Raw genomic sequence first — 26,623 nt, 5'->3', positions numbered from 1 at the left:
CACAGGAAGCATAGGCACATTAATTATAAAGGTATGTTAACATTCAGCTAGGCTGCTATATTTTCCCCTGATAGATTTAAGAGACATTCAGTGCCTTGCCAAATAGGAAATTATGTATCTGTTGGCTTTAGCAAGGGCAGTTAATGCAAACCTAAGTATTGTTTCCTTTTTAGCAACAGTTTTCTATTTACTTTCTGTGTACAGGACACAGAAATACATCTTGGCAGAAAATATTTCTCTGCGAGGACTGAAGTTCCATAAGTTCCTGCTAAAGTCAATGAGAGCTCTGCTGCTGAATTTAATAAAAGCAGAGCTATGCCAATACACTTCTGAAAAACCATCCGTCAGTCTGCTCAGCGTTACTTGCTTTTTAGCAAAATCATACAATTGTATGTTGTGTTTGTACACTGAGGCTTCAATACAACAGAGGTATTCTTCAGTCTAGCAACAATGGCAAGTATAATTCTTCAATTATAGGAGGCTGAAGGCATAGTGGCCCTGCAGGAAGCTTATTTTGGCACAGCACCTTGTGCCAAAAAAAATAGGCACCTTTTGTTTTAATAAAATGGCTGTGGGTCAGTTCCTGAGGCTGGAATGTTAGTGAATGCTTTTTGTATCAGCAAAGCATCTGCAGAGTCCAGTGCTGGCTGAAGTGCTGAGATCCCGAAGTTTGGCTTTGGATCATGTATGTTGGAGCATGTATGTTCTTTTAAACAGCATTCTTCTCCAGGTTAAGTACACCTTTAAAAATGGCCATGTTACTCTCACAGAAAATGTTTCCCTATTTATATTCAGTTTGCTCTGACATAGTGCTAATACAAGCAAATGTAGATTGTTACATGTAAGTAATTTTATTTTCTTTAAAACCTTTATTTGCAGTCCATTCTTGAATAGCTCAGAAGACCATCTTTATGTAACAGCTGTGTGCACCAAACAAGGATTCTCTAATTTCACTGTATGTGTTCATCTGAACTACAGCACGGGGTTGATCTTGTTGCCAAAAGGTAGCCACTTTCAAACCATGTGTGGCAGTTTTGCATTCCAAAAGAAATAAGTGTTCTGGAAGTGGATGCTCTGTTGTAGCTTAATTTCTAATCAGTTCCTAGTATCTTGAACCGATCGCAGGGTGCGGGTTGGCAGTTCCTTTCATAGGTCATCCGAGATACTGCCGCGTTGATTCGTGGTTCGATTTGTCTCGGACCTCGGGATTGTCATGAAACAGAAGCAGACCATTTCTTCTTTTCTTCCTCAACCTGCGGGCTTTAACACCTGGAAAATTCCTTAGCCAGAACTGTTTACCTTGGACCGTATCACTTCAAAAGGTGAACCATAGTATCAACAGTCCTGTAGTGCAGCTGCTTTGCAATACAAAGAAACCTTAGGAGGAGAAAAGAGGGGGAAAAAAAAAAAAAAAAGACAAAAAACACCAAAACCTATATTGCACTGGCAAACAGTATTTGTTCTCCTGGAATTCTCTGTAGTAATCATCTTTTTCAGTTACAGTTTTATCTGAAGAGCTTATATACCACACATGACATTAGTAACAGTTGTCATAATGTTTCTGGAAGCTGCAGAGCTTCAGACATACTAAATTTTGCCTAATCTAACTCTACTGAAGTTCACTGTTTTTTCTGTTGGTTTCAGTGGGAAATAGATCAGGCCCTTTAGAGGTATATACTCAAAACAGCTTAAGAGAGGGAATGGTCATACATTAGGATAATTAAATAGATCTTGAACATCTACTCTGGCTCTGGGGAGAAAAAAAGACAAAACTAATTCTTAAGCTTGGCTGACTAGGCCTTGGATGGTTTTAGTAGTGAACTCCCACCTATCAAAATGTCTTTGTAGTCACAATGATGTCTTAATCCACGGCAACGGCTTCACAGTGCACTGTGAAGAATGTCCACAAGATAGGCCACCAGACAGCAGCACACTGAGCAGCTGCATGCGAAACCAGCTATTGCTTGCCAGTATAGTCTGCGGCTGTGAAAGGATGCACACTGCATTAGCAAAGGTAGCCAAGCCTGCTCTGCCGAGCAGTTGCGTTGGTGGCAGAATTTCTACTCCAGAAATGAAACTTTGTTCCATGGACCAGTCCTATGATTAAATGAAGGGAAAGTGCTGGGGTAAGGTGGACGTGGTAGTGTTGAGTTGACGGTTGGACTTGGTGATCCTAGAGGTTATTTCCAACCTTAATGATTCTGTGATTCAATGAGAAGGGCTTTAGATCAGGAGAACGGTCGAGATGCAGGTAGTGGCAAATGAAGCCCCTCATATTAAAGATTTTGGTAAAGGAGCTGGTCAATGTAGGGCAGAATACAGAAATATATAGTGAATGTCAGAAGGTAAGGGAGTGAAAGAAGTTTGATCTTTAAAGGCTTACAGTGGAAAGTTACTGGAAGTAAGAGAGGGGAGTGACCTTTGGTATGTTTTTCAAATATTTCCCCGTGTCCCCTAATAACTTTTGAATATGTTGGCTAATTTCAACCACGTTTGACAGAGATGTAGGAGTCTCTGAAAGAAATAAGTTACTACCAATTGTTTTAAATACACATCTGTGGAGAAGGGGGAGGCGCTCTAAATTGCCTGACAGAAGGAAGCTTTAATGTGACATCACGTTATTAGGGCATCCATGTGAGAGGGAGACAGTGCTACAGGTATGGGAAAAAATGTCAAATAATTACTGAACCATTTCAGATGCCAGTGGCATAGCACGTACAGGAGCCCATCAGTTCCTGGGGCAGATGTACCAGGAGTCTGTCAGCAGTTTGTCCCCCATCAGGGACAAATTGTATTAGTTGTAAGGCAGACGGAGCTACCGATACTTACCCTTCTCATAAATGCGGGGGGGGGGGGGGGGGGGGGAATGTGATCGTAAGAGTTTTCAGAGTTCCAAACAAAATATATTTTGCTACCAAATAAATCCAATATTATCTACGTGGGGGAAAGGTGAGGAGGTTCAAAGATAACTGTGTCACTGAAAACATGAGCACGTTTTTAAGAGAGTAAAAATCAGACTCCTAATGCATTGCTTCACTTTTATACAAAGGACGTGGCTGCTGGCCGGGCTGTGGTCAGATTGTCGGCCTGATGACTAGAACTCAAAATTTATGCAAATGTTCTGTCAATGTGATATATATTATGAACTGCCATTAGCCCAATAATCATTTCGATCAGAGGCGAGCAATTGTGGCTAAAATAAGGAAAGCGATGTTATTTTAATCTTTCTTTCAGGTGCTGGTGTGCTGTCCATTACATAACTGTGTACAAATAAACTGAAGGGGCGAAACTTCTTAACTGGTGATATTCATCCTCACAGAAATGTCATTTATGCTGCGTTTTGTTGTAGATATGATTCAGAGCTCTGATAAAGGCCGATATTTTTGAAAATTAAACAAATGAGAAGCAACCTTTTTGGAACTCAAGGAGATTTTTATCTGGTTGCGGATTGGTTAGCAGTAGTACTTCTGTGTTGTTATTTTGAAGGGTGCTTAAAGGCAAAAGCAATTTTTAGAACTCTCTTTAGGTTGACTTCATTGGAGTTTTTGGCTTAATGTAAATAACAGTGTTGTTCCACAGAGAGGTATCATTTTACATCAAACTCCTGATAAAACCCAGTAAATAAACTTCTCTCAGCATATAAACACTAAACAATTGGGTGTTTACTGCTAAATATTTACTGCAAAGCCTTAGAAGTGTTTAAAAACTGGTTTTTCTAGTTTCTGTTGCAGCAGATGCCCTCATAGGATCGCTTTCAATCCCCATTTTCCTTTGCACACACCTTGTTTAAGCAGGAAGAGCTTAATTTAAGCCGTAATCTTTGATCAGAAGAAACCTTAGTCATGTTTTCAAAATACTGGTGTTCCTTTCCCGCCGCCAATCTGACAGGTCAGGGAAGCTGTACTTCACTCCCAGCAGCCTGTTGCTTAAAGCTGACTGATGCCAAGTCAATGTACTGTTTTACTAGCCCATCTCTGTAGGATAACGCTCCTTAAATTTACCCCTATTGCACCAGTTTAGGTTACCTTTGCTCAAGAATAGAGCATATGGCTCCAGTGCACAGGGGTTTTAGCATCTTTTGACAACTCACGCTAGGAATTTATACTACTGGCTGAAGGTAGGAACGCCTGGAATTCAAGACAGAGCTCTGTCTTTTGGTTGAAAGAATTTGTTTAGTGATACTTCCCACAGAAGAGAGTTCAATGTTAGTGAAGTTGTCATCAGTTGACAGTTCATCTCTTTATATTTGGAACACAATATGCCTTACCTGTCCCAGGCAAAGCTGAGCCTTACTGTTTTGATGACAAGTTCCTGAGATAGGATCTACCTGCTGCCTTTATTGCTCAAGCATAAATTGCCTATGGTTAAATATTCGATCATTTAAGATACAGGTGGGTTTGGGAGAGGTAATGTAAGAAGTAGTGTACTGATAATATGCTGACCGAGTTCAAATGGATCTAAAAAGGACTGGTTAAACTAGGAAAGTACCCAGATTTTGATCACCATCACTTGAATTCCAGCAGTTTATTGCTCGGGTCAGAATTCATTGATTTTTAATTATTGTTCTTCAATTGATTAATTTTAACTAGAAACTTGCAAATACTAACCTGTCCTTGAGTGTTGTGTTTTCCATTTTATAACAGAAATAGGTATGTTCTTCTGAGGGTGGGTGAGGTGGGGAAGGGGGGGAGGGAGGGGAAAAACGTCTTGTATCATTTTTAAGTTATTTTGTCTTAAATTTATATTTCAAAATGCTAGCCATAGTCGTATCTTCTGTATTCAGCTCAACCACAGGAAGAAGGCAACAGGTTAGGAAAAAAATTAAATGCACAAGAACAACTTTAACCTAAGTAACAATTATTAGAACAGGCTTTTTTTCATTGAAAAAGTGCGTCCCCAGAATGTTGTTGAAAATCCTGCTAAAGGAACCAGTTCTTAAATGAAATAGTATTTAGTGCACTGAATATAGTATTTAGTGCTTTGAGATACAGGTGACGTGTAAAGTAGCGCAAGTAAAGAACTGTAAAATTATTATCGCATCTTTACCTTTCTCTTTGGTTTCTAGAAATGAAGATAGTGAGGCAGCTTTGCCAGTGGGTACAGTTCTGATCTTCGTTTATGTCTGCTGTCGTCTGGCATGTTCAGATACTTGCCCTCACGTTTCAAGTGCAGTAGAACCTATTCAGCCTTTTAACAGAATTTGAACCCTCTAAACTCCATAGAGTAGGGTGGAGAAGGAGTTATAAGGTTTTTTTACTACGTTCCTGAAAATAGGTTGTGCAGATTTCAAAGTGTACAGGCTAAAGTTTTACACATCTATCAAAAAATCATTTGCAAATCCACAAAGACTGAGTACTAGTAGTATTTCCTTGAAACATAAAGGTATTTTTACATCCTGATTATTTTTTAATTTTTATTTAATTAGATGTAATTTGAACTGGAAATCTGAATTTCATATATAGAATTCATGTATTTTTCCTCCTGTGAGTAAAAACTCTTCAGCAGGATGTACAGTCTCTGGGTCTAGATTTGCAAACTGCAAAACAGGCTAAAGCCGTGTTTCTAGAGCACAAAAAGGCATGATATAAGTCTACGATGATGGCTCTCCTAGCAAGGACATTTCTCAAATTGTTACTAAAAAACATCGTACATGAGTGATGTGGGTACTGTAGCACTTCTCTCACTCTTTCCAAGTGGGCTTACCCAGTTCAGCTCAGGCCTTCTAAGCACAATATCAGCAACCCCTGCTGCAATACTAGAGGACTGTGAAATATGAGTTCTCTTCTCAGTCTTCAGTTAACGCTGGCAATGCAAAAAGTAATCTTTTCCCCCAGACGCTGAGAGGGTGGGGAGCTGCTGTTGGTAGGAGCAGCAGCAGGGGCACAGCACGGGCAGCTGGTCCAGGAGGAGCAGTTCTCACGCACTCCCTGTCTCTCACAGAAATGTCATCAGCCGGTGGTAGGAGTAGCAGCAGCAGGATCACAGGGGTGTATCTCACATGATTCACTGGGGTCCTGAGTTTATAAAAATAGTAAAAAGGACAGACACAATTTCCAATAAGAAGTAATCTCTAGGGTGTAGTGCCCTGGATGGCAAGCCTTCTTTTCTTTTGGAATTTTCCACTTCTCATCCTGACGTCTTTGCATTGCAGACACCAAGCAGTTGTGAGCATTCCCATGGCAAAGCAAGTCTGTGGTTTGCAATGTGCACAGGCTCATTGTTATAGACTCACTGTGCTTTCATTTTCTTTGTTTTTCCTTGCCAGACATGGAAAACAGAAATTACCCTTTAGCAAATGTATTTCCTGTCTTATTAAAATAAAGAAATCACTATTGATAGTTCTTGCCTTGGTCTTGCCAATATTGATTTCCATTAAAACACAAGCCTTACCTGATGTTCACACACACCCCCCGCCCCGATCCTTTAGTGCTTTAGGAAAGTTCTGGATTGATATCCCTAGGCAGTGAAGTCTTCCACCTGTAAAACCTGTCACCAGCAACATTGTTTTATCTTTTTAACCACCGCGTCTCCAGTGTAGTTGAAAAGGGCACAGCTAGGGTTGCGTTGGTGGCTCAGGCTTTATACTCACTTAGGCAGAAGTAGCAATCAGCATCAGTGACAGTACTACACTGATCTCCTGAGGCAGCGCTCAAAGTCCTCTTCTGGATTTTCCTATTTGGTGCATCTCCATCAAAAGCAACATTTTTCAAATTCTCGTTTAGACACTTGTTCTGCAAATGTGCGTGCATTTGCATTGCACTGACTTGGATAACGTCACTGAAGAAAGGTGGGTTAATCACATATTTGCGTTGGGTCTATGCTTAGAGTTTTCAGAGTAAAATAAAGATACAAAGTGTTATTGTAAGATTTGAGGCCCAGATGGCATCCAGCATCCACATATAGTGTTAGTAATTGGCTCTAACAGCTGTTTTACATCCTCGGTACCAGTGGGATTAAAAAGGACAGTAAAAGTATCTTTGCCAATAAATAACAAAAAGGTATGAATTAATAGTCATAGTACATGGACATTAAATTAGAAGATGGGAAATTGCTTGCTGCGGACGACAGCGTTTACTCTTTTCAGCAGCTTAAATACTTGTTTGCATTATTCTTCCTGAAAGTTTGTTTTCAGCAATTGAATCTTTTGACATTATTGGTACTTACTGATAACTCAGTGACAGAAGATACTGATTTGTATGACAAGAAATTTCCGTCTGGTTTTGTACTGATCTATAATAAAGAGACTATTGGTGGTATGAATCATATTGATATAAATTTGGCCGAGTGGGGTTCAGCTGGTTGGTGCACTACCATCACTCGTGGCCCGTACTGCTAATTGTAGATCGATGTATCTATTTTCCTTATAGCTTAAAAGCATAACTTTACTACTTGTCAAAGTACTCTGAAGTGTTTTATTGAAGTTACTTAAAGTTCAGTTTATTGTTGCGTTGAGAACAAGACCAGGGTGCGTAAATTCTGAAAGTATTCCCTAGCTGGATTAGTTTACCAAAAAAAGGGAGTTCTGGGGATTCCCAGCAGTTCTTACTCTTTGTACTTCCTGCTCCTAAAGTCTTTCGCTGTGATCACAAACCAAGCAGATTTGATTTTAAAGCTTGTAATGATGTGGAGTCTTTCCCTTGGCAGGTCTTAAGATTTGATCAGGTGATCAGAAACAATCTGGTTAGTGCAATATAAGAATCTCTCGGCTGCAACACGCCAACTGGCTGTGTGCGCTCTTACTGTCTAGTACAAATAATACCGGTTCACTTAAACCCCATTCCTCATTCAAGTGCCTTTCAGTGTCATTAAATGGTTTGCAAAAACCCGCTTTACTTGCTGGAGCGAGGGAGTTATGAGTGTGCGTATAGTTACTAGTCTCAGCTGGCAAAATGATAGCTTACATCTGGAGGCAATAGCTTCTTGAAACTCAATAGCCTTCTCCCATACTGAAAGTACTTTTATTTTAAAGGAAGGGGAGAAGAAGGTCTCCCTTACTCAAGTATGAAGTGTCCCAGTCAGAAAAGGATGGGCCTTTCATTTTCTAAATGACTGCTCAAATTAGCTCGTGTTGTCTGCATTTGTCTGGATGTCAGTTGTTGTCTTCAGGTGTCTGTACTGGGTGAATTTCAAGTACTGAGTGTCATGCCCTGGCGGCCAGCGTTTCTTTCCAGAAATCACTGGAGGCAGAAGTAGCTCTTCCCAGAGGGCTCTGGACCACCCTGCCTGGTATCTTTTGCCTGCATCATTGTCATCATCTCTATGTACTCTTTTGCTTTTGTACTGTAGAAGAAACCGCCAGTGGAGGTACACCTCATATCTTCATATGGCCTTAACAGAACCCGACTGCCCTTTGTCTGTGGTTAGAGGGAACCCTGTCATAGAGGCCAGTTTCACATAGTCAAGTTATGCCAGAGACATCAGCTCATTGCACAAAAATATGGAAAACCTAAATTCTTGACCATGTTCCAACTATATTCTCCAAATGATTTACTGTGTTTGTCTCTTTTGGAAGAAGCTTTGTAGTTCCGTGTTGCTAGCAAAGGTTTCCTGATTTTGTTATGCAGAGCTTGGGGGAGGAAAACATTCTGATCCATTAGTTACACCATTTCATGTTGCCCGCTATTACTTTGGTGTATGTACATACCTATAAGTCTTTTGGGGATCTTTCAATATGTGAGATGTTGTTACTGTCAGTAATAATGGGCCAACCCTTTCCATTGCATTTCAAACAAACAATTCACAGCTCTTCAGGAGCTAGGGCTAAGAAAATTGAACCACATTTTTTGTCCTTTCTGTTCTGCACTATTTTGGGTGCTGTTCCATACCTGGTATAACTTACACTGTGAAGGAAACTGTACTGTAAGGGTATACAGCTGCCATGGATTACAGTATTGATGGCCACGCTATTATGAATCCCTCCTGGTCCTGACAGACTGCTTCAGTACAGACCATGGAAAAGGCATTCCCCACAGAGGAGCTTTGTATTGTTTAAGCAATACTTAAAATCACAGTTTTCCCCATATCGCATTCAAGGCTTTTATAGTTTGCTGTGCTCTGCCAGAGCAGGATGTTAAATTCACCCATCAAGTTTATTTTGGCCGTGAGTTTTAATTGTCTTGTTGAATTTCTCATTTTACATTTTCTGGATGTTGTCATACCATTCCGGTATTTCTTCTGGAGACATCCATGTTGAAGTGAAATAATTTGAGTTTCAGACTGTAGTCAGAGGAAATTTCAGAGTGTTTAAAATAAAAGCCTGGGCACAATAAACTTTGTTCTGTCAAATCTTCCAATTTAAATGATCTCTAAGTGCTGTAACATTTGCCGGTTGATCAAACTGGGGAAGGTCAATGGATCACTCTGCACATCATTTTATACTCCCAGTTCATGCTTTGCATTCCACTAACAATTATTTCTGGGGAACTGCTAGAGCTTGAGAAATACTATGGAGAATAGCCATTTATTTTGTCTTTCCATTTTCATTTTGAATATATCCATCTTAAAAACTTGAGTGAGATGCTGTATTTGTTAAACTTCACTTCTTTCACTTTATTGACTAAAACTAGATACGGAATCCTTTGATGGATTCTGCTGTGCAGTAGAGGACCATCGTTGTCACAACTTTGGGACTGTTTATCATTTGCTCTGCCATTCACGTGGTTTTACACGATGGTAAGATTGCTTATATTTCCTGATTTGTGAGGCCTACCTTTTATTTTAAATTATTTTTTTAACGTGTTAACAGCTTACACAAGTGGACTCCAGAGGTGTACATCTTGGTGCTGTCTTTGTTCGTGGCCTTACAACTCTGCTCATGGCCAACAGTGCTTGTGGCTTACCATTCCGAATGGATGATTTGATGCCTTGGGAAGTGTTTGATGGAAAACTTTTTCAAGAAAAATACCAGCGGTCACACCGAGGTTGCTCTTTGGAAGAGCTTTTGGAGGGCAAAGTGAGTAACTGCATCCTCTTAGGCAGTTCTGCGTTCTTTGAAAAATGTACCCGTCCATGTTTGTTTGTTTTAATATCCATGCTTACGCTGGTCCCTTTTCTTTGTGTTTTACCCCTCTTTCTTATTCCTTTTCATCCTCTCTGCCAAAAAAAAAAAACCTAAGTAGGTAGAAATAGAATATAAGGGAAGCTGTAATTTTCCCTTTATTTTTATTTCCATTACTCAGAAAATAATGAATTGTCAAAATGGTTGTCATTTTCAAAGAATGAAAATGCATGTAATGGTTTTCTAGTACTAAGATACTAATTAGGTCTTCTTCCTGTAAGATTCTGGTCAACATATTAAGAATGTCTTCAAATAAGCATACTGAGTATAATTTTTAAAGTTTTTAAGAGTGATATTTTTAAAGGTATTAAGGAACCTAAAGTTTGAGATGAAGGTTTGGTAAAATCAAAAAGGAACTGGAAATCAGAGGAAGGTATGTGTCCAGGTATTTTTTTAAATTATCACCAAGTACCTTCCTGTACCTCTAAGTACTTAGTTCTCAGTCCCACTTTCCAGAAGCTGGGGATTTGTACACTTTGCGTGCTATGTTACCAAAAAAACAGTATGATTTAAAATATGTCTGCCTAGGCAAGGGCAGGGAGATATCAGCAGCGTCTCGCTGGATATGAGCCATACCTAGCACATGAGGGTGGCATCATGTCCAGGCTCAGAGTTAGGGTCTGCTAGACTGGGGGCAAGGCTGTATTAATGCGCTAGTGAAGCCTCGGACCAGACCTGGCTCGTGCCCCACCAGTACAGAATATGTGGAGAGGTGCCTGGGATAGATCTGTACTCATCTGTGTAGATAGCTCTTAAGACCTTCACTTAATGTGTCTCTCTTCAATGTGGAACTGAAAATCCTGTATCATTTAATTACTTTTGGAAATTTTACCTTTGAATTTTTTTTTCACTTGAGGTTAAAATAAATGAAAGTGACTACAGATAATTTTTTTTTCTTTTGAATGATTTTCCTCTCATGCGTTCTCTACCAGTTGTTGTATAATTAGCTTTCTTTTCTAATTTTGTGTCCAATTACCTACCATCCTGATCTGGAGTGATGAGTGGAACGCTTGTGGTTGGGTGGAATGTATGTGTTTTCTGCATGGAGGAGGAGGATAATCCTTTCCATATCACATCAGTCACATCATTAGGACTATAGCCTCTATCCAAATCCTGTGGTTCCCATTAATTGGTCTGTTGATTTCAGTAGATTTCGATTAGGCCAGTGGTTCATCCAGTTCTTCATGTAGGACTTTTGCAGAACAACAAAGGGTCTAAAGAATAAATGGGAAAACGCAAAACTATACAGCTCTATGTGAAATTGGTGCTTCTTTTCCATCTGGGTAGAATTCAGATTAGTGAATAACTTTTACAATATGTATCTGAATCTATACAAAATTTATATTGGCTGAGAGGTATTTTTCAATGTGTTAGGTAGTATGTTTTAGCTGACATTTGAAAATCATGATGTGGTCAGGTTCAAGTAATCTTCTAACCCGTCTTAGAAGTAAGATGGAGGAGGATGCTTAGATCCCTGAAAGAGAGTTGGAAATCCTCTTGATCGAGTAAAATATCTAAGCTAGGATTTTTAAAAGCCCGATACTCTTAACTTAAACCCCAGATAAACCATTCTGTTGTGGGGAAGAATAGTCTAGCCCTGTGATTTTTAAATGTCCTTTACGTACATGTACATATACTTTAAATATCTTTTTTATGTACGATTTTGTGGCACATATATGGCAGAGGTAGCTCCCAGACTAATAAAAAGGCTTTCCAGCTTATCAGTTTGAGGCAAGAATCTGTTTTTGAGAGAATTGCCAAGAGATGCCAGTTTAGCTGGGGACACTGGCAGGGCAACAAGCATATGTGATTGGGTTTTCCTATTATTATAAGTTCAACTTTAATAAATAAAATGAGTACTTAGTTCCTGGCAGAGCTTAATGTACCGCTGGAAGCCAAGATCTTTCAGCACTTGTTTGTTAACAATCTACCCTTGAGCACCATAAATCTAATCTGATGATAGCGAAAGCATTGTATTCAGAAAAAAAGGTTATTCTACATGGGATGTTTTGTTATAGAAAAGATAAGTAATAGGAAAAAGTTACTCCTTTTGGCGTTCGGTACTTCTAACTCCTAAGGTCCCTTCTCTATGATCTGGACAATTGTATTACTTGAGGGAGTTCAGGAGATCTCAGAATCAGTGTTGTTTTGATTATGAGGGACTTAAATATGGCTAATAGCTTTATGAAAATTACAGTAGAAATACAGTCTTGGTTAAAGTTACACGTATACTGGAAATTTTGAACATTTTAGGGTTTGCTTCCCACAGATTCTTGTACCAAAAGAAGAAAATGTATAAATCAAATGCAGTCGATACATTTGTGGGCTAGTTTTTGTGCAGCTCAGCTCTTTGTAGCCTAGCATCTGTTAAAGATGAAAAAATGGAAAGCTTCTGATAAGAATTAAAAACAGAGCCATCTTGCTTTTTAAAAAAATATGCGAAGTTCATATAATGCTAGCTCTCTGTTTTTCATAACAGTAATCGTGTTAGTTTGCTTATCCACACAGAAAATTGGATGTAATAGTCTCACAAAGCAGTGAGACAATGATATTATCACTTTCTTAGCCTTTTTATTGTGCTTCTCGATAATGAGTATGTTCATGATGAATTTTTTTAAAATTAAAACCAAATTATGTAATGGTGCCAGCATAAGTGATATGTTTTGTCCTTTTCTGATCATGCCTTTCATCCAACCTTCATAAACACATTCTAAATTTATTCTCCCAATAATACAATGAAAGGTTTTTCCCATTAGTGGGTGTTCTTCGCAGACTGTACTCACTTTGTGTGGGGGAAAAAAAAATCTGTGGGCTTTGTTTAAGGCTCTATGTGAGACTTTTTAACCCAAAAAATGTGCTAGGATATCCTGTAATATCCTGTAATCCTCTCCTCCTTCCTGCTCCCCCTCCACCTTGGTGGTTACTGAAAGGAATTGTCATCCTGTAAAAATCAGTTTTATGAAAATCACAAATTATGCTATTGCTCTGAAACCTGTCTTTTCATCATTCTTTTCAACGTGTACTACTGCCCACCTGCCCAGTACAAATAAATAAGAAAGAAAAAGATTCTAAGGTCTGACACTTCAGAGCTCACTGAAATCAGTGAAAGTTAAGGATATATCATGTCTTAGTATTGTGTCTTTAAATAGCTTCCGTTTGTCCTTTTGACAGTAGAACTTTTCATCACACCACAAGGTAAACAGTTTTATTTAATTCCCCCATTTCTCATTAGGTTTGGTTATATCTTATCAGTCAGGAGTTGGGGCAGATGTATTGCTATTGCGTTAAGCTTTGTTTCTAATGTATGAGATGAAGAGAGTTTGATTTTCGCTGGTGTGTTTTCCCCGAGTTCATCAGTCCTTATTGGAGGCTTTAACCATCTCTGCCTGAGGTATTGCTGATAGAAGTTGAGTATATCTACAGGTGCAAGGTAATAGAATAGGAAAGCGAGTGATTTACAGAGGTGAGCAGAGAAAAGCAAACTTCACTGAGAAAGGGGAAAACATTCCTTCGGCACCCCTACTCATCCCTCCAAGGATCCACTTTTAATATGAAATGTTTGAACTTTGTTTCCTAAAAAAATGCAAACCAGGTCTACCACCTTTGTATATGCACAAGTGTGGCTAAGAGAAGTCTTTTAGTTGGTGTGTATGTCCTTGCATGTGCTTGTTGATTTGTGCTGCACCTGAAGAGAGGAAAGCAGAACAGTCATTGATTTTTTAACCCTGTTGTCTGCAGGAGTCTTTGTATACACCCTTCCAGAATCTGAAGTCTTTCATTTGCAAGGCTTGCATGGCAAAGAAAAGAACGATACAGAGCAGACCAAGAGGGAATGGATTTATCCCAGGTTGGCATTGTGTTAATTTTCTCAATAAAGCCAATATATGGGTAAGCTCAATTATTCTTCAACAGCAGCAGCATTTACATAGGCAGCCCATCAAGCTAAGTAAATTGGTCCTTCTCCAAGAAACCAAAGGAGAGAACTAAGTATTTCCTGATTTTAGGAATTCATGTGAATCTGATTACCTAAGTTCGGATAGAATATTTCCATCTAGCTACGTAGTTAGTGAGATATGTGCAGTAAATGAAATATAATTTACTGACAGAAACATCACTGCTATTTGCTCAGTGACTAAAGTTATTTTTATAGGAGGAATTGGATGACTCAAGAGTTCGTTCTTCCTTTCCCTCAGGGGAACTATTTTAACATTGGTAGTTGAAGCTCTGAGTGAGGCATTGGAGAGAAAATACTCCTTATTGGACTGACTGATATAGTTCAAAATACAAGAAAGCTTCTGGCAACCTGGAGAATGGCTCTTTTTTTCCCCCAACTTTACGGCTCGGCTTACTAAAGGCATTTCTCTTCCCCACCTGATCTGCCTGACTTTCAGGGGAAAAAAACATCTAAAAGGTTTTTAGCATCATGAGCCTGAATGTTGAGGCTCTTGAGGCTTTGAAATAATTCACACTGAATCTCAGTGTTTACACTGATATTGTGTTTATTACCTGCTTAATACCCGATCAGTTACAATGTCTGTGAGGATAAATATTACCCCTTCAAAATTTCTTGAGCAAATTACAACAGACAGAATGATTTTCTGCTAGTTCAGTACTCTGCATTACGTGACAGCAATAATTCTGATGATATACTACACCGTACTGGCGCTGGACATTGAAAACGAAGGGTATCTGTCAGTGATTTATGATACCAGTCCTTGTTAGCATCTGCCATGGCTTGAGAGCTGTACGTAACCATTTTAGTTATGATTTGTGATTCCAATTTGGACAGAGATTTCTGTGTTGTTTTAATAACTGCAGTCTCCAAATCTGTGTCATAAAATTTTGGTCTGGTTTCTAAGTACATTTGTTAACAGCTTGTAATCATGACGTGCATAGATGGAAATGAGGGCAAGAACCATACTTATTAGGCTGACTTTAGGTTGGAAAAATTGTAATTGTGCATAAGTATTTTGGCATAAAACTGAGAAATGTTGTTTCCTGAGAAAGAATATGCTGTCTCTCTTTTTCGTCATTTAATCTTATGTACAGTTGGAGTTGCTTAGTAAATACTGTTTTCCAGGAACGCAACAAAGAGAATTTAATCCCAGGTTCCAACAAACACACAGAAGTTCTTTTATTCCTCCGTATCATAACCAGATGAGGGCGTTCCCATGGAGAAATCCTCAACCACAAGGTAAAAACTGCGTGCGCGTGTGTGTATCTGGAATTGTCTATCAGCACTCTGACAGCTCTGTGTCTGTATGCAGTTTGTGTGCAGTTACCCTGTGGCTACTGCAGCTGGTAACAAAACTTGTTTCAGTTATAGTTGTGTACTACCACTAGCAAAAACTACCTCTGCAAGGTGAAGTAGAGCGTAGCGGTATAATCTGGAGTCATCTTTTACTCACAGTGTTCTGGCAAAAAAAGCTTTCATGTGGTGTTTAAACTTTCCATGCTTGGTCTCAGCTGAACTGTGTTTAAAATTGTAATAGTGCTAAAACAAATTGGCACAGCTGCACAGAAATATCTGTCTGAAGTCTTTAGCTGCAGATCTTAGTTCATACTTCAACAAAACAGTTAAGCATATTAATAAAGTTAAACACATTCTTAAGTGTTTTTCTAGATCAGGGTCTCAGCTTCCAGATCATTGCCTAAGTAACACAAATGCAAGTTCTCTCTTGTCTTGGCATTAATCTCAAGTCATTCACCCATCTCACTTCTTGAACAGAACAGGCATTTCAATGAAGCCTCACTGAGGATAACACTGTTGAGCTGACGTAATTCAGTTTTACTTCCTCATTATTATGAGTTAAAGTATATACACGTAGATTAAAGAAAATAAGCAAAAGGAAGAGACGTGTCTAAGAACGATCAATTATTTTATTAAGTCTTCAGAGCCTAAATTTCTCCTATGTTTCCAGGTGAGGTTTTCAAAGAAGATTGATGATACGATTAGGGAGGATAAATAATAAATAAGTCCAGTAAAGTCTTCAGTGTGTTTCAGCTTCCACTGTTGTATGCTTGAGAGTGAAATATTATCTGATTCACAGATAAGATTGATTGATTGTGTATGTAAAATGTAAGGCTAAAATATAGAGCGTGTTTGCTGGCCGTGAGCAAAACCAAAACTGGTCATTTTTACTGGGACCATATCAAGAAGCCTGCTGTTCAGGGGTCAGGTCATCTCTGACCAGCTCCAGAGATCTTACGACTGCATGTATTCCACAAAGTGTGTTCCGTAATAACTGTGCTGAACTGTTATAAATGTGTTTCAGTAGCATTATTAAAACATCATGGTTTCTTCTACGCTAATCCTATTTACTACCCTCAGGATGCTCTTAAAACGTGATCCCATAAGTGCAGTTAAATTGCCTCTGTTATAAGTAAAATAGATTTGTTGGAAAAATATGTGTCCTTACGTAAGAGCCCTGCAATGTGTTAGAGCTCCTTTTACACTGATCTGCCAAGATGACTGATTTTGACAGTTTCTTTTTCCTATATTTGCTAATATTAAAGACAGGTATTTGGGTTGCTTTGTTATGTAGCTGTTGTCTTGCTGTATGCATGTGTCTCTCACCAAAGAGAGAGGAAAAAGTAGAACAAAAATGTACCAATTTTGTGTTCCATGATAGCTTACCTGACCAACCTTCCTAGTAATATTACTGATACCTATCTATCCCATCCTATACCATCTTCCCGTGGTATACTGTTATGGTTCCTGCTGTTGCATATTATATATAAATCATTGAACTAAATGCATTAAATAGTAACAGAACAGTAACCACAGGACCCATATCTTCTGTGGCAGGAACATACCTAACGATTAGGCAGCCTTTGCTCTCTCTTATCAGTTAATGTTTAAGAATTCCATGACAATGTCTTAACTTGAACAGTGGAGGCAAGAGTGCCTCCACCCAGAACACATAAACCTAAGAAACGCTGGTATTTCTCTGAGATAATGGTTTGAATCCCCTCAGGCAGAACAAGAATTGAATTTAGGCATCCCTCATTTTATGGTGAACTCTAAGCACTGATCTGTTGTAATTAACATCTCATCCTCTAGCTGTATTTTGAGAGAAGGGAATTCAGCTGTGGGATTTTGGGGTTTTCAGAGGGTTTGGGTATTTTTGTTTTGGCTTGATTGTATTTATCTATTTTAAGTTCTCTTCATAAATTTCTTGCTGTGTGTCACAAACGGAGAGTGCATCCATGTAACTCCGAGCAGGACATCTAAGCCTCACAGGGAGGTAGATTCTCCCTTAGTGTTTCTTGTTGGGTAATTTGGAAGACTTCCTATTTAGCACGCTGGCTTTTGTGTATCCCATTCTGAGCGTCTGACCATTTGAAAGCTAAGGTTAGGCTTCTGTTATCGAGATATAAAACTTTGCATTGCAGCACTTCATAATCTGTGCACTTTGAATGTAAAAGTCTTGTCTGAGGTAGCATAGGTGTCTGTAATAAAGCATGACTTTATGGATTCTAGGTTCGTGGCTGAAACACCACATGCCATATACCCTATTGGTAGACAAAACTTCATTAATTAGCGGTTAAGACCACTAATACATTAGTTTGAATCACATTGTTACCTCGTTCTACAAAACGCTAAAAATAAACTGAGCACTAAGAACTATGGAAATCAGTATTGAGACTATTGAGATCGTGTGTCTTTGTCACTCTCTTCAGCAGTCCAACTGATAAACACTGAGATTTTTTGCCATAGCATACAAATAACCACCTATATCTAAATCAACATACAAAAGTTAGCAAAAAAAGGAAAATAAAAAGTAATTCCAGTCTTATCTATGCATTGTATTATATACTTTTATAGCTATATTTTAAAATGTCAGTGATTTGGACAACAGTTCTCATACTATTTGAAAACCTGCCTGAAAAATGAGCTGAAGATAAGGGAGAGGGAGAGACATAGGAGAGAGTCTATGGGACTGGTTGTAACAGCTACATGAATGGTTGAAATCAAGGGTACCCTGATGCATTGGAAATAGTGAAAGGTATTGGCAAGGATATAGAATTTCTGCCAGTGGTAAAGTAAACAGCAGAACTCTCGGTATGATGGACCCAGGGGAGGGATGAGGACATAATGAGTAAGAGCTGTGAGAGAGCCAGAAGTAATGGATAACCATTTCAGCTACCAGTCACCTACCGCCAGAATCATAAACAGTTGGATGGGGAGATCGTGAAGCGTTTTGACAATTTCATACTTGCATGTAGAATTTGTTTGTTGGATTTAGGGGTCAACTCTATCCTGCCTAAGAAAATAATGTTTTCTCCCAAAAAATAGTTTTGCTTTCTTTGTTTCCATCCACCTTTGCCTTGTTTTTCTTCCATCTCTCTACTGGAAAAGAAGAGAAAAAGGGAAATGGGCAGCTTCTGTTTTTTAAAGAATTCAACTTAGAAAATATCGCTTTTTCAAAAGTGATTTATTTTTCTTTAAAAACAAGGTCTTGGAGAAAAGCTTTTATGGAAAATTGAAAGCAGTTTTTCAGGGGAAAGGAAATATGATTGTCAAGTAAAGCTATGGAAAAAAGAATTGTTGGAGGTATATCTCACTTAAGAGAAACTCTTTTGCCCAAGACAAAAGGGAATTATCCAGAGTCCCATTTCTTCATGGGATGTAATTGCAGCAAAAGGGTACATTCACTTGAGCCTTAGCACACTGTAGCTAAGCTAAACCACGTAGCTGAACGTAATGCAACTCTACTGAAGGATCTGAGCTTGAAGCAAGTTTTCATTTGCTAGATGTTTAATCAAGGCTTCCCCACTCATGTTGCGTACTGTGTGTTCACGCATGTTATTGATTAATAGGATTTTGATGGAACTGTAATGTAGGTGGAACTTGGTAGAACTTTGGTGCTGAAGAAAAGATTTCATTTACAGTTTGAGTACCACTTTGCTTACAGGAATCTATAACTAAAGCTGTGTTGCTCACAGGCACACTTAAACCAGTATGAAAATGTTTGTTAATATAGCTTATGTCTGGTTCTAAATAGTGTATTTTCCTTTCCTGAATTCACACAGTCTGATCTACCAAACACAGTGTATGATCTGTACGATTCACTATGCCAACCCATTAATTGGACTAGCTTTAAAAGTTACCATGTCCCAGGAGCTTTAAGAGCGATGCCACCATGGACTTTATCCTCTAACATCTCAAAATACCAGCCATAATTATACACCAAATGGAGAGGGATATGGTGTTTTTTCAAAATATGTGTAAATGTTATTTTTCTTGCAGACTATCTGAATAAGCTATTGTTTTCCTGCTTTAATGTTAACTAAAAATATTTCATCCCTCTCCTACTCCCTCCAGGTAGAGAATACAGATTGGGACATCCAGGCCGGAAGAGAAGATTCCACCTTCCTCCTCAGTAAAGAACACACGTGTACAGGTAGCAAACCGAGATGATGGGACAGTTGCCATTGAGATAATTTTTGTCTATGAGAGCCTCTTTTTATGAACTTTACATAGTAACTGAACCATGTGACTACGGATGAAATCGCTCAACGCTGAGGCTATTCCACTTTTTAATCACTTGTCATGTTAGGTCTGAGCTTCCCATGAGACTGGAATCACTAAAACTTAAGGTAAAGGTACCAGCTGAAGCACAGTAGCATCCCAATATAGCTTCATTGTTTTGCCCGTTTGACACTGGAAAGTCTGAAGTATTTTGACACCATTATTAGATATCCCTAACTGTAAGTTTAATGACTTAAACTGTAAGTTTTGCATATTTTTGTTACAGTTGTGTATATTACAGGAGTTTGCTCACCATGACTGATGTGGCACATCCATGTTGAACTGTGGCTTGTGTCTTAATTGCGGATTATATGTTTATCTTAAGGGTTATACCATTGTTACTGAAACCTGTTGAAAAGCTGGAAACATGACATCACTGACGTAAATGTCATCTGCCAGTGAAACAAAATGGCCTTCCTGTAAAATGCAGCACTTTCTTACAAGAGCCAAAAATTGCCATTACTTTTAGCACTTGTAGTTAAGCAACTTTTTCTATCTCAGCTGACGGTGTGGAGTGAGCCTTATCGCTGCTGAGGAGAGGAGGATTCAGTCATGCTTTACTTGTGTAATAAATAATATGTATGAGAACTAGGTATTTTTCCTATCCAGAACTCCAATTTAAACAATCTTCAGAATTATTTCTTAAAATTTGGTATATTTCACTTCTTGATTCCATTCCAGTCATGTATGTATTTCTTTAATTATAAGATCAATGAATTGTAAATAGAGTTAATATAAATAATACTGAAGAAATGTAAAATAACAGAGCACATCAATTTTTAACGGCACCGTCGGATCATATCCTGGTAAAGTCACAAAAAACATATTACATGTGTTTTTAAGAAACTCTTTTAGAGATTACAACAACTTTCTTATGTCTTTCATTTGCATACCCATTCAGTTAAAAATAATCAGACGTGCTTTACTTAGTTACTGTCTTCAGGCCAACAAATATTAGGCCGTTATGTAGCAATCCCATTTTAAATCATGAAGTGTAAAAATTGTACCAGAGGAGAAAAGTGTCAACAGCACTTACGTTGCAGAGCAAATGGGTGGCACACTCAGAACCGTGTTTATCTCTTTACGGATCTGCATCTCAACCTAATTGAAAATTGTCTCCGTCTATGTAATCTCCAACGATTCCCTGCTTTTCTTAGGTTTCTAGCAATTTCTGAATAGGTTTGGCTCAAACGGATGTTTATGGAACGGAGCGGTTTTCATCTGTTTATGTGCTTTGAAATCACAGGATTTTTGGTTTTGTACTTCAGCATTTTCACTGCATGAAGTTAAATAATTCCTCCTGTATGAGAAGAAGAGAAATTATATGATGAAAGGAAGATGAAAGCCTGATGTCCTGTTGCTACTCTTAAAAAAATAGAGTGAGTGAGCAGGAGAAAAAAGGATATACAAAGATAGAGGCAAAATGTTAAGAGTGAGTTTTGAAACCTGATACAGTTTGCAGATTTTCGTAAGAGCATGTTTAGCTCTTGAGGACGATGACTATTCCAAACAGTGAAGTCAGTGGTGTTGCACATGGACAAAACTCTCTATTTACACAGAGAGCTGTGGCTTGGATGCTTATCATGTTGGAAAATCCACTCTTTTGCATTATTTTTCTTTTTTGTTTTGAATAATATTGATTAGTGTCTCGTTAGTGTAGTTCTCAGCCTTAGGCTTCTTATTGTATTACTGCCAGGATTATTTATTTTTATAAGAATTTGAAAATTAAATTTGTATCTGAAAACTATCTCATGATCCACACTAACAGAGAGTAGCAGACACTAGAAAACTTAATGCTTGCAAAACTTAAGGTTCAAAACATAAGTGCTGATCTGGGTAATTACTATACAGATCACTTAACCCAGAACGCATCATTACAGTAGTTTAATCACCTGCATAATACAGATCACGAAATCTTACCCTGCAACAGGCCGTAACTTCTAAAATTGTTTCGGTCTTGATGTTCATGTGTCCTGTTTGGTTCCTCACAACTGTTTGTCTTTTAGATCACCCAGGTGACCCTACTCATTTCTGGAAGTGGATGAAAATGCATGAGAGAACAAGAAATGTTTTTATGAAATGCTATGTGCTGAAGATCATAAAAACTTCGGTATTTCAAAAGTGGTGGTGGGAAGGCTTTAATTGGAAATTTATCATGCCTCATTTTCGGTTCCATTTTATTTTGTATACTTTTTCCTAGCCTATAGCTTAGAGAAGTAAATTATGGAGTGTTGTGAAGCATAATTTAGGTTCCAGATAGTATTGTTCAGAGCAGTTTACAAAAACCTTCTTGGCACAGTTATGAAAGATGATGATTGAAAAATTATGTCTCAAAAGTAGAGGCCAGTCCTAGGTGTTGAAGAAGGCTAGAAAAATTTAATGAATTCATCTAGTTCTGTCATGAAAACTGTTATCTCTTCTGTTAAACCTTTATGCTATATGATGCTGAAAGTGCCCAGTCTTGGACAAAAAAGGGTACTTCTAAGGCATTTACAATCATACCACGCTTCAAAAATTTTACTTTTCTGTCATGTGGCTTACTTTTATAGTTCCTCAGTCTCGGAGAATGAGAAAGGGGTAACTAAAACATTCCAGAAAGTTATAACATTAGTTTCTATGTACAAAACTGCTACGGCTTTTATTTTGGGGCCTTTCAGAGCTGAGTCAAACATATAGTCCTCTTCTGGAATACCTAGAATTCTCCTCCATGTGTAGTGAGTCATTTATGGAGCGTTTAAGGTTTATGCCAAACCTTACATCTGTCTTTAGCCTCTAAGTAAAGGTGTCCATGTGAACCTTCGGCCAGTATCATTTCAGAGAAAATTCTAAATCAAGGGGAAACTACCAGACATTTTGAGTGCAAGCAGTTGTTTGAAGCCCGCAGAGTAAGTTTTTGTTTCCTGTTGGCATCATCGATGCTTCTTTTGCAGATATTAGCGGCACTGTGATTTCACTCCATACTGATAAGGTAGTCCCAAGAGATCTAAGTAAATGTCAGAGTACAGGTAGGGCAGTCGGGTATCTCCTGTCTTAATTTCCACTGGTCTATTATTCATCACACAGACTTTTTTATTACTTTGGAGATATGTGTATTTTTAGAATAGTACATATGTACACTTGAAATTAAATGTCTTTTAGAAGCGTTTAGCATGAGGAAAAGGCATTATTTTCATATTCCAAAGAAAAATTTTACCTCTAATTTTGAAATCTGTTTCCAGAATAAGTACTATAGCTATTGCACAAGTTGCACTTATCTTTATGGTACAGTGATGACTGATTTAAACTCTCTTGATTTGTTATTTGCTCAGTTAATGTTGTTTCTTAGGCCTTGCGCAGGTAACTCCTTTGAGTCAACTGTCAGTGGAAATTAGTTCCTATTTAGTATACACATTACATCAAAATGTATAGTATTGTCAGACATCTGTAACTCAATACTATAATTTCCTCGCATGTATTTTTCTGTTTGTAACCCAATAAATATATCCTTTCGTACTCTGCATATAGCAACAGTCCAGCTAAACAAATAAATTGGCAGCAATACAGCATTTCTAGTTTTATTAAAAGTTTGGACAGACACAATTTTTACACAACACAATGTCTGATTTGCGTTCCATGAATCCTGTCATGATAGGGGCATTCCTGCTTCCTTTTTCTGTTGATTTGTCACTGGTTGTAATTGTACTATCACTTTTTTCCTTTTCTTCCTCCCCCCCCCCCAGCCTTTTGGAATAATGTGTTCTGAGTTTTATGGAAAGTTCTCTAGTTTCAGGAATCTCATGATGTACAGTAGTGTATTTGAAAAGAATGTAACTGTGTGCCAGAAATTTTTTTGGTATTTCCCCCTTCAGGCTTTGATATGAGAAAAGATTTCTGTTGGCTTCAATAAACAAAGTTAAATGCAGTTAGAGTGGGAGTTTTGCTGTGCTAGTTGTGGTATGTTATGAATTGTTGGTAATAATTACCCTGACTACTGAAGAATTGTTAGCTTCTCTGTGAGGTTTTTTTCCTCCTAATGTTAGACCATAAGCAGAAGCTGCTTATTATTATTTCCAAGTCAAAAGATTTTTTTTTCCCACCAGGAATCATACAGTGAAAGCAGAAGCATGAAGACGAAAGAGAAGGGTGATACTTTCCTGTCTCACAAAACTTTAAATTGGTCAGAGTACCATAAAGCTTACGGACTGTGGAATGAAATCATACACAAGAACATGACCTTAAAGATTCCAGTCTAATTAGGTTTCCTTAATATGTGGACTACAGGGTTAGTTTGAATGGGCACAGGACAGAGGAAAAACAGACGTGTGGATCTGAAAGGAAGGAACCTATGTTTGTGAAGAAAGAATTCCTCCTACTTGGCTGTATTGCTTACTGTCTTCTCTAACCGGTGCACTGGGTAGCTGCCTTTCATCAAGTGCTCACTGAAATTGTGGGTTTATTTACTAGCTTTATTTATTCCCCTTTTGGAAGGGGATTCAGAGAACATTCATTAACATCAGTAACTCAGTCAACTGTGACTCAACAGAAATCATGACGTGGTCATTGTGAGAGAAAGTGTGACCGCCAGGAAGACGTTTGTCAACTTTCCTCTTTTTATCTATTACGTACCCTTCACCGTACATTACTTTGCTCATTTGTGGCAGCATCACCCTGGGAATCTGCATCTAGACTGCAGAAAACACTGAGTTAATCTTAGTATGCTGTGGCACTGTAAGTATAAACGCATATAGTTTAGGCCTCTCTTATAAAACTACAGTTTTAATTGCGTTGCTATTTTAGCAAGTGCTGTGCTGAGGCAGAGGGGAACAGCAGTGCTAAAGCTCTACAATTCTTTTTGTGGTGTGCTGTCTGGGCAAAGTTATAAGGATAATCAAACACATGGTATTATTTTGCAAAGGTGGTCTTTAATTAAATGTTGGGGAAGAAGATCAAAAGTTGACATGTTCATGTTTAAACATTGACTCCCTCTTGTCAGCTAAGCTGGGAGGCAGGCTAGTGTATGCTCCTTCCCTTTGTGATTCCTCTGTGATGCAGGGGCTAATTCTTAGAGAATATCTTTTGGTGATATAGAAGCATGGTCAGCCCAGTAAATAAGCAGAAATCTTGGCTTGTTTGAGCCACATAGGCATATCATGCTTGAGAGTGTAGAATACCATGGCATTTTATGAGCCTGGTGAAGCTGCCCTTTTAGATATATTTTGATGACCTGGTAAGGTTGCTCCTGAAGGTAGGTTATTCAGGCTTGCTGAGGTTGCCCAGGACAGGTCTCAGCGATGGTGAGTATTCAAGCTTGTGTTTCCTAGCGTCCCAGGCGCAGAGGTGTCTGACAGCCACATGGCCCTCTGCACCCGGAGTGCTTCTCCAGGCTCTCCTCCTGGCCCCAAGGCGGTTGGCTGCCAGCAGCTGGGTGACCTTGGGTCCAGCTGGTGTGTGAGAAAGACATATGTGAGAGAGCTGTGAAAAGTCTCATGGGAGGCCTCTGCCTCTTGGCTCAAGAGCGGCATTTAAGCCCAGGTCCTTGCCTAATCTACTTTGCAGGTATGCCTGTGTCCAGCCTGGCACCTTGCTGATTTTGCCCTTGCCTCGCTGATTTGACTTCCTGGTTTGACCTGAGACATCCCGCATCGCCCCAGGCTTGTCAAGTGATCACAGGACTGTTGTGTGAACCTGGTTACCATCATCAGACCTGCTCTGCCCTTGTTCAGGTACTGTGGGACTGCACCCTCACCAGCGAGGTCACCGCCCTACCTGCGTTGCCACTCAGCTGCTGGCTTGCCTTCCCTCATGGAGCAGCCCACCCTTGCTGCTCTGTGACAGTGGGCTTTAAGGCTCTGACAGCACAGGTGGTCAGAAAGTGTCAGAATTACAGTGTCAAAATAATAGATATGGCCTGTGGGATTACTTGCTGCTGAAAACAACTTGAAAAACTGAAAACAGCTACAACCAGCAAAGTGTCCTTTGCGTATTTCTATACAAATTAAGACCTTGCAGCTGACATCCAGACCTTCCTCACCCATAATCAGGCTACTGAGTACACCGTGTTTCAACGTTGCACACCACAAACGTGAAGCTGGTTCAGAACACGGAAGCTCTGTTGTTAAAGAATATGTTCTTGCAACTGATACTCCTAGAGCTCTGCTGGCTTGTACTGCTTTTGAAGTCCTAGGTAGGATGTTAGGCGTTAAGTTTAACCTACAGCATCTTGGCTAGGATTTTGTACCTGGAAGTGTATAGTTCTCTTAGGGTTCTGGAGCTGAGACAACACGAGTTGAAGAGTTGTCTCTAAAAGACAAAGAGGCATCTGGCAGGGTATTCTGTGTGAGTACTCACCAGCCTAAATGTGTTATTTAATGTTACTACAAAATTAAGGACTAATGTTTGTTTTTGCATCTGCCAACTGGGAAAATATATCTTTATTGGATTAAAACCAGTCCTACAGTCTGGTAGGTAGACAAATGTTTGTCAGGTAAGGAATCAAAACCAAGTACTGGCCCTGATTTTGTACTGTGCTGCTCATTGCATGAGCGTGAGTTATGGTAGCGCACAGCTGAGAAGTCTCTAACACGCTTGAAATCAGTGCAGGCATGACTTCAGCTGTAATAATTTCAAGTTCTGTCTCCTGTATCTCTATATACTACAAATAGGGAGATAGACATTTAACTTTGGCCGAAGAACCGCTCTGACCACAGAATTTCGGTCACACAGAGTGTTGCGTTCTGCACTGGGTGTTCATATTTGATAGGAAAATGGTGTTTCATCAGTAATCATCGCCAAAAGACTCTCCTCATTGATTATATTTGCAGCTACTGGTCACCAGTCCTTCAGAGATTAAAGATGTGATTTGCTAATCTGATACAGTCACAGACCTGCAAATTACACAGTCTAAGGAAGCAAGGAAGAGACATAGAATATGAGGGATGTATACGACATTTAATATTTTTAGGCTTTTTTCCTTGTTTTGGTTCTTTTTATTCTCCCATAGCTAGTCATGAGACCACTTACAGAATGCCCTGTTATTAATAGTGGTCACATAG

The 26,623-nt window shown here is 38.9% G+C and overlaps 1 protein-coding gene across 7 annotated transcripts in view; it reads left to right on the top strand.

The window, feature by feature from the left end:
• The window catches only part of FAM120B (family with sequence similarity 120 member B), a 55,881-nt gene extending 32,388 nt beyond the window's left edge, over nt 1-23,493 (top strand). For 6 of the 7 annotated variants that reach the window (XM_075089549.1, XM_075089553.1, XM_075089551.1 and 3 more), the window contains 4 exons: nt 9,746-9,952; nt 13,796-13,904; nt 15,138-15,251; nt 19,386-23,493. In XM_075089549.1, the coding sequence (XP_074945650.1) occupies nt 9,746-9,952; nt 13,796-13,904; nt 15,138-15,251; nt 19,386-19,447 (492 nt within the window). In that variant the 3' untranslated portion in view covers nt 19,448-23,493. The remainder of the gene's footprint in view (nt 1-9,745; nt 9,953-13,795; nt 13,905-15,137; nt 15,252-19,385) is intronic. The other variant, XM_075089550.1, reaches the window with a different exon arrangement.
• Nucleotides 23,494-26,623: the final 3,130 nt, after the last annotated feature.

Source organism: Phalacrocorax aristotelis, chromosome 3 (assembly GCF_949628215.1).
Source record: "Phalacrocorax aristotelis chromosome 3, bGulAri2.1, whole genome shotgun sequence".
NCBI classification, from domain to species: Eukaryota; Metazoa; Chordata; class Aves; order Suliformes; family Phalacrocoracidae; genus Phalacrocorax; species Phalacrocorax aristotelis.
Note: the sequence above shows the minus strand (reverse complement) of the source record. Positions and strands in the feature narration are given on the sequence as shown.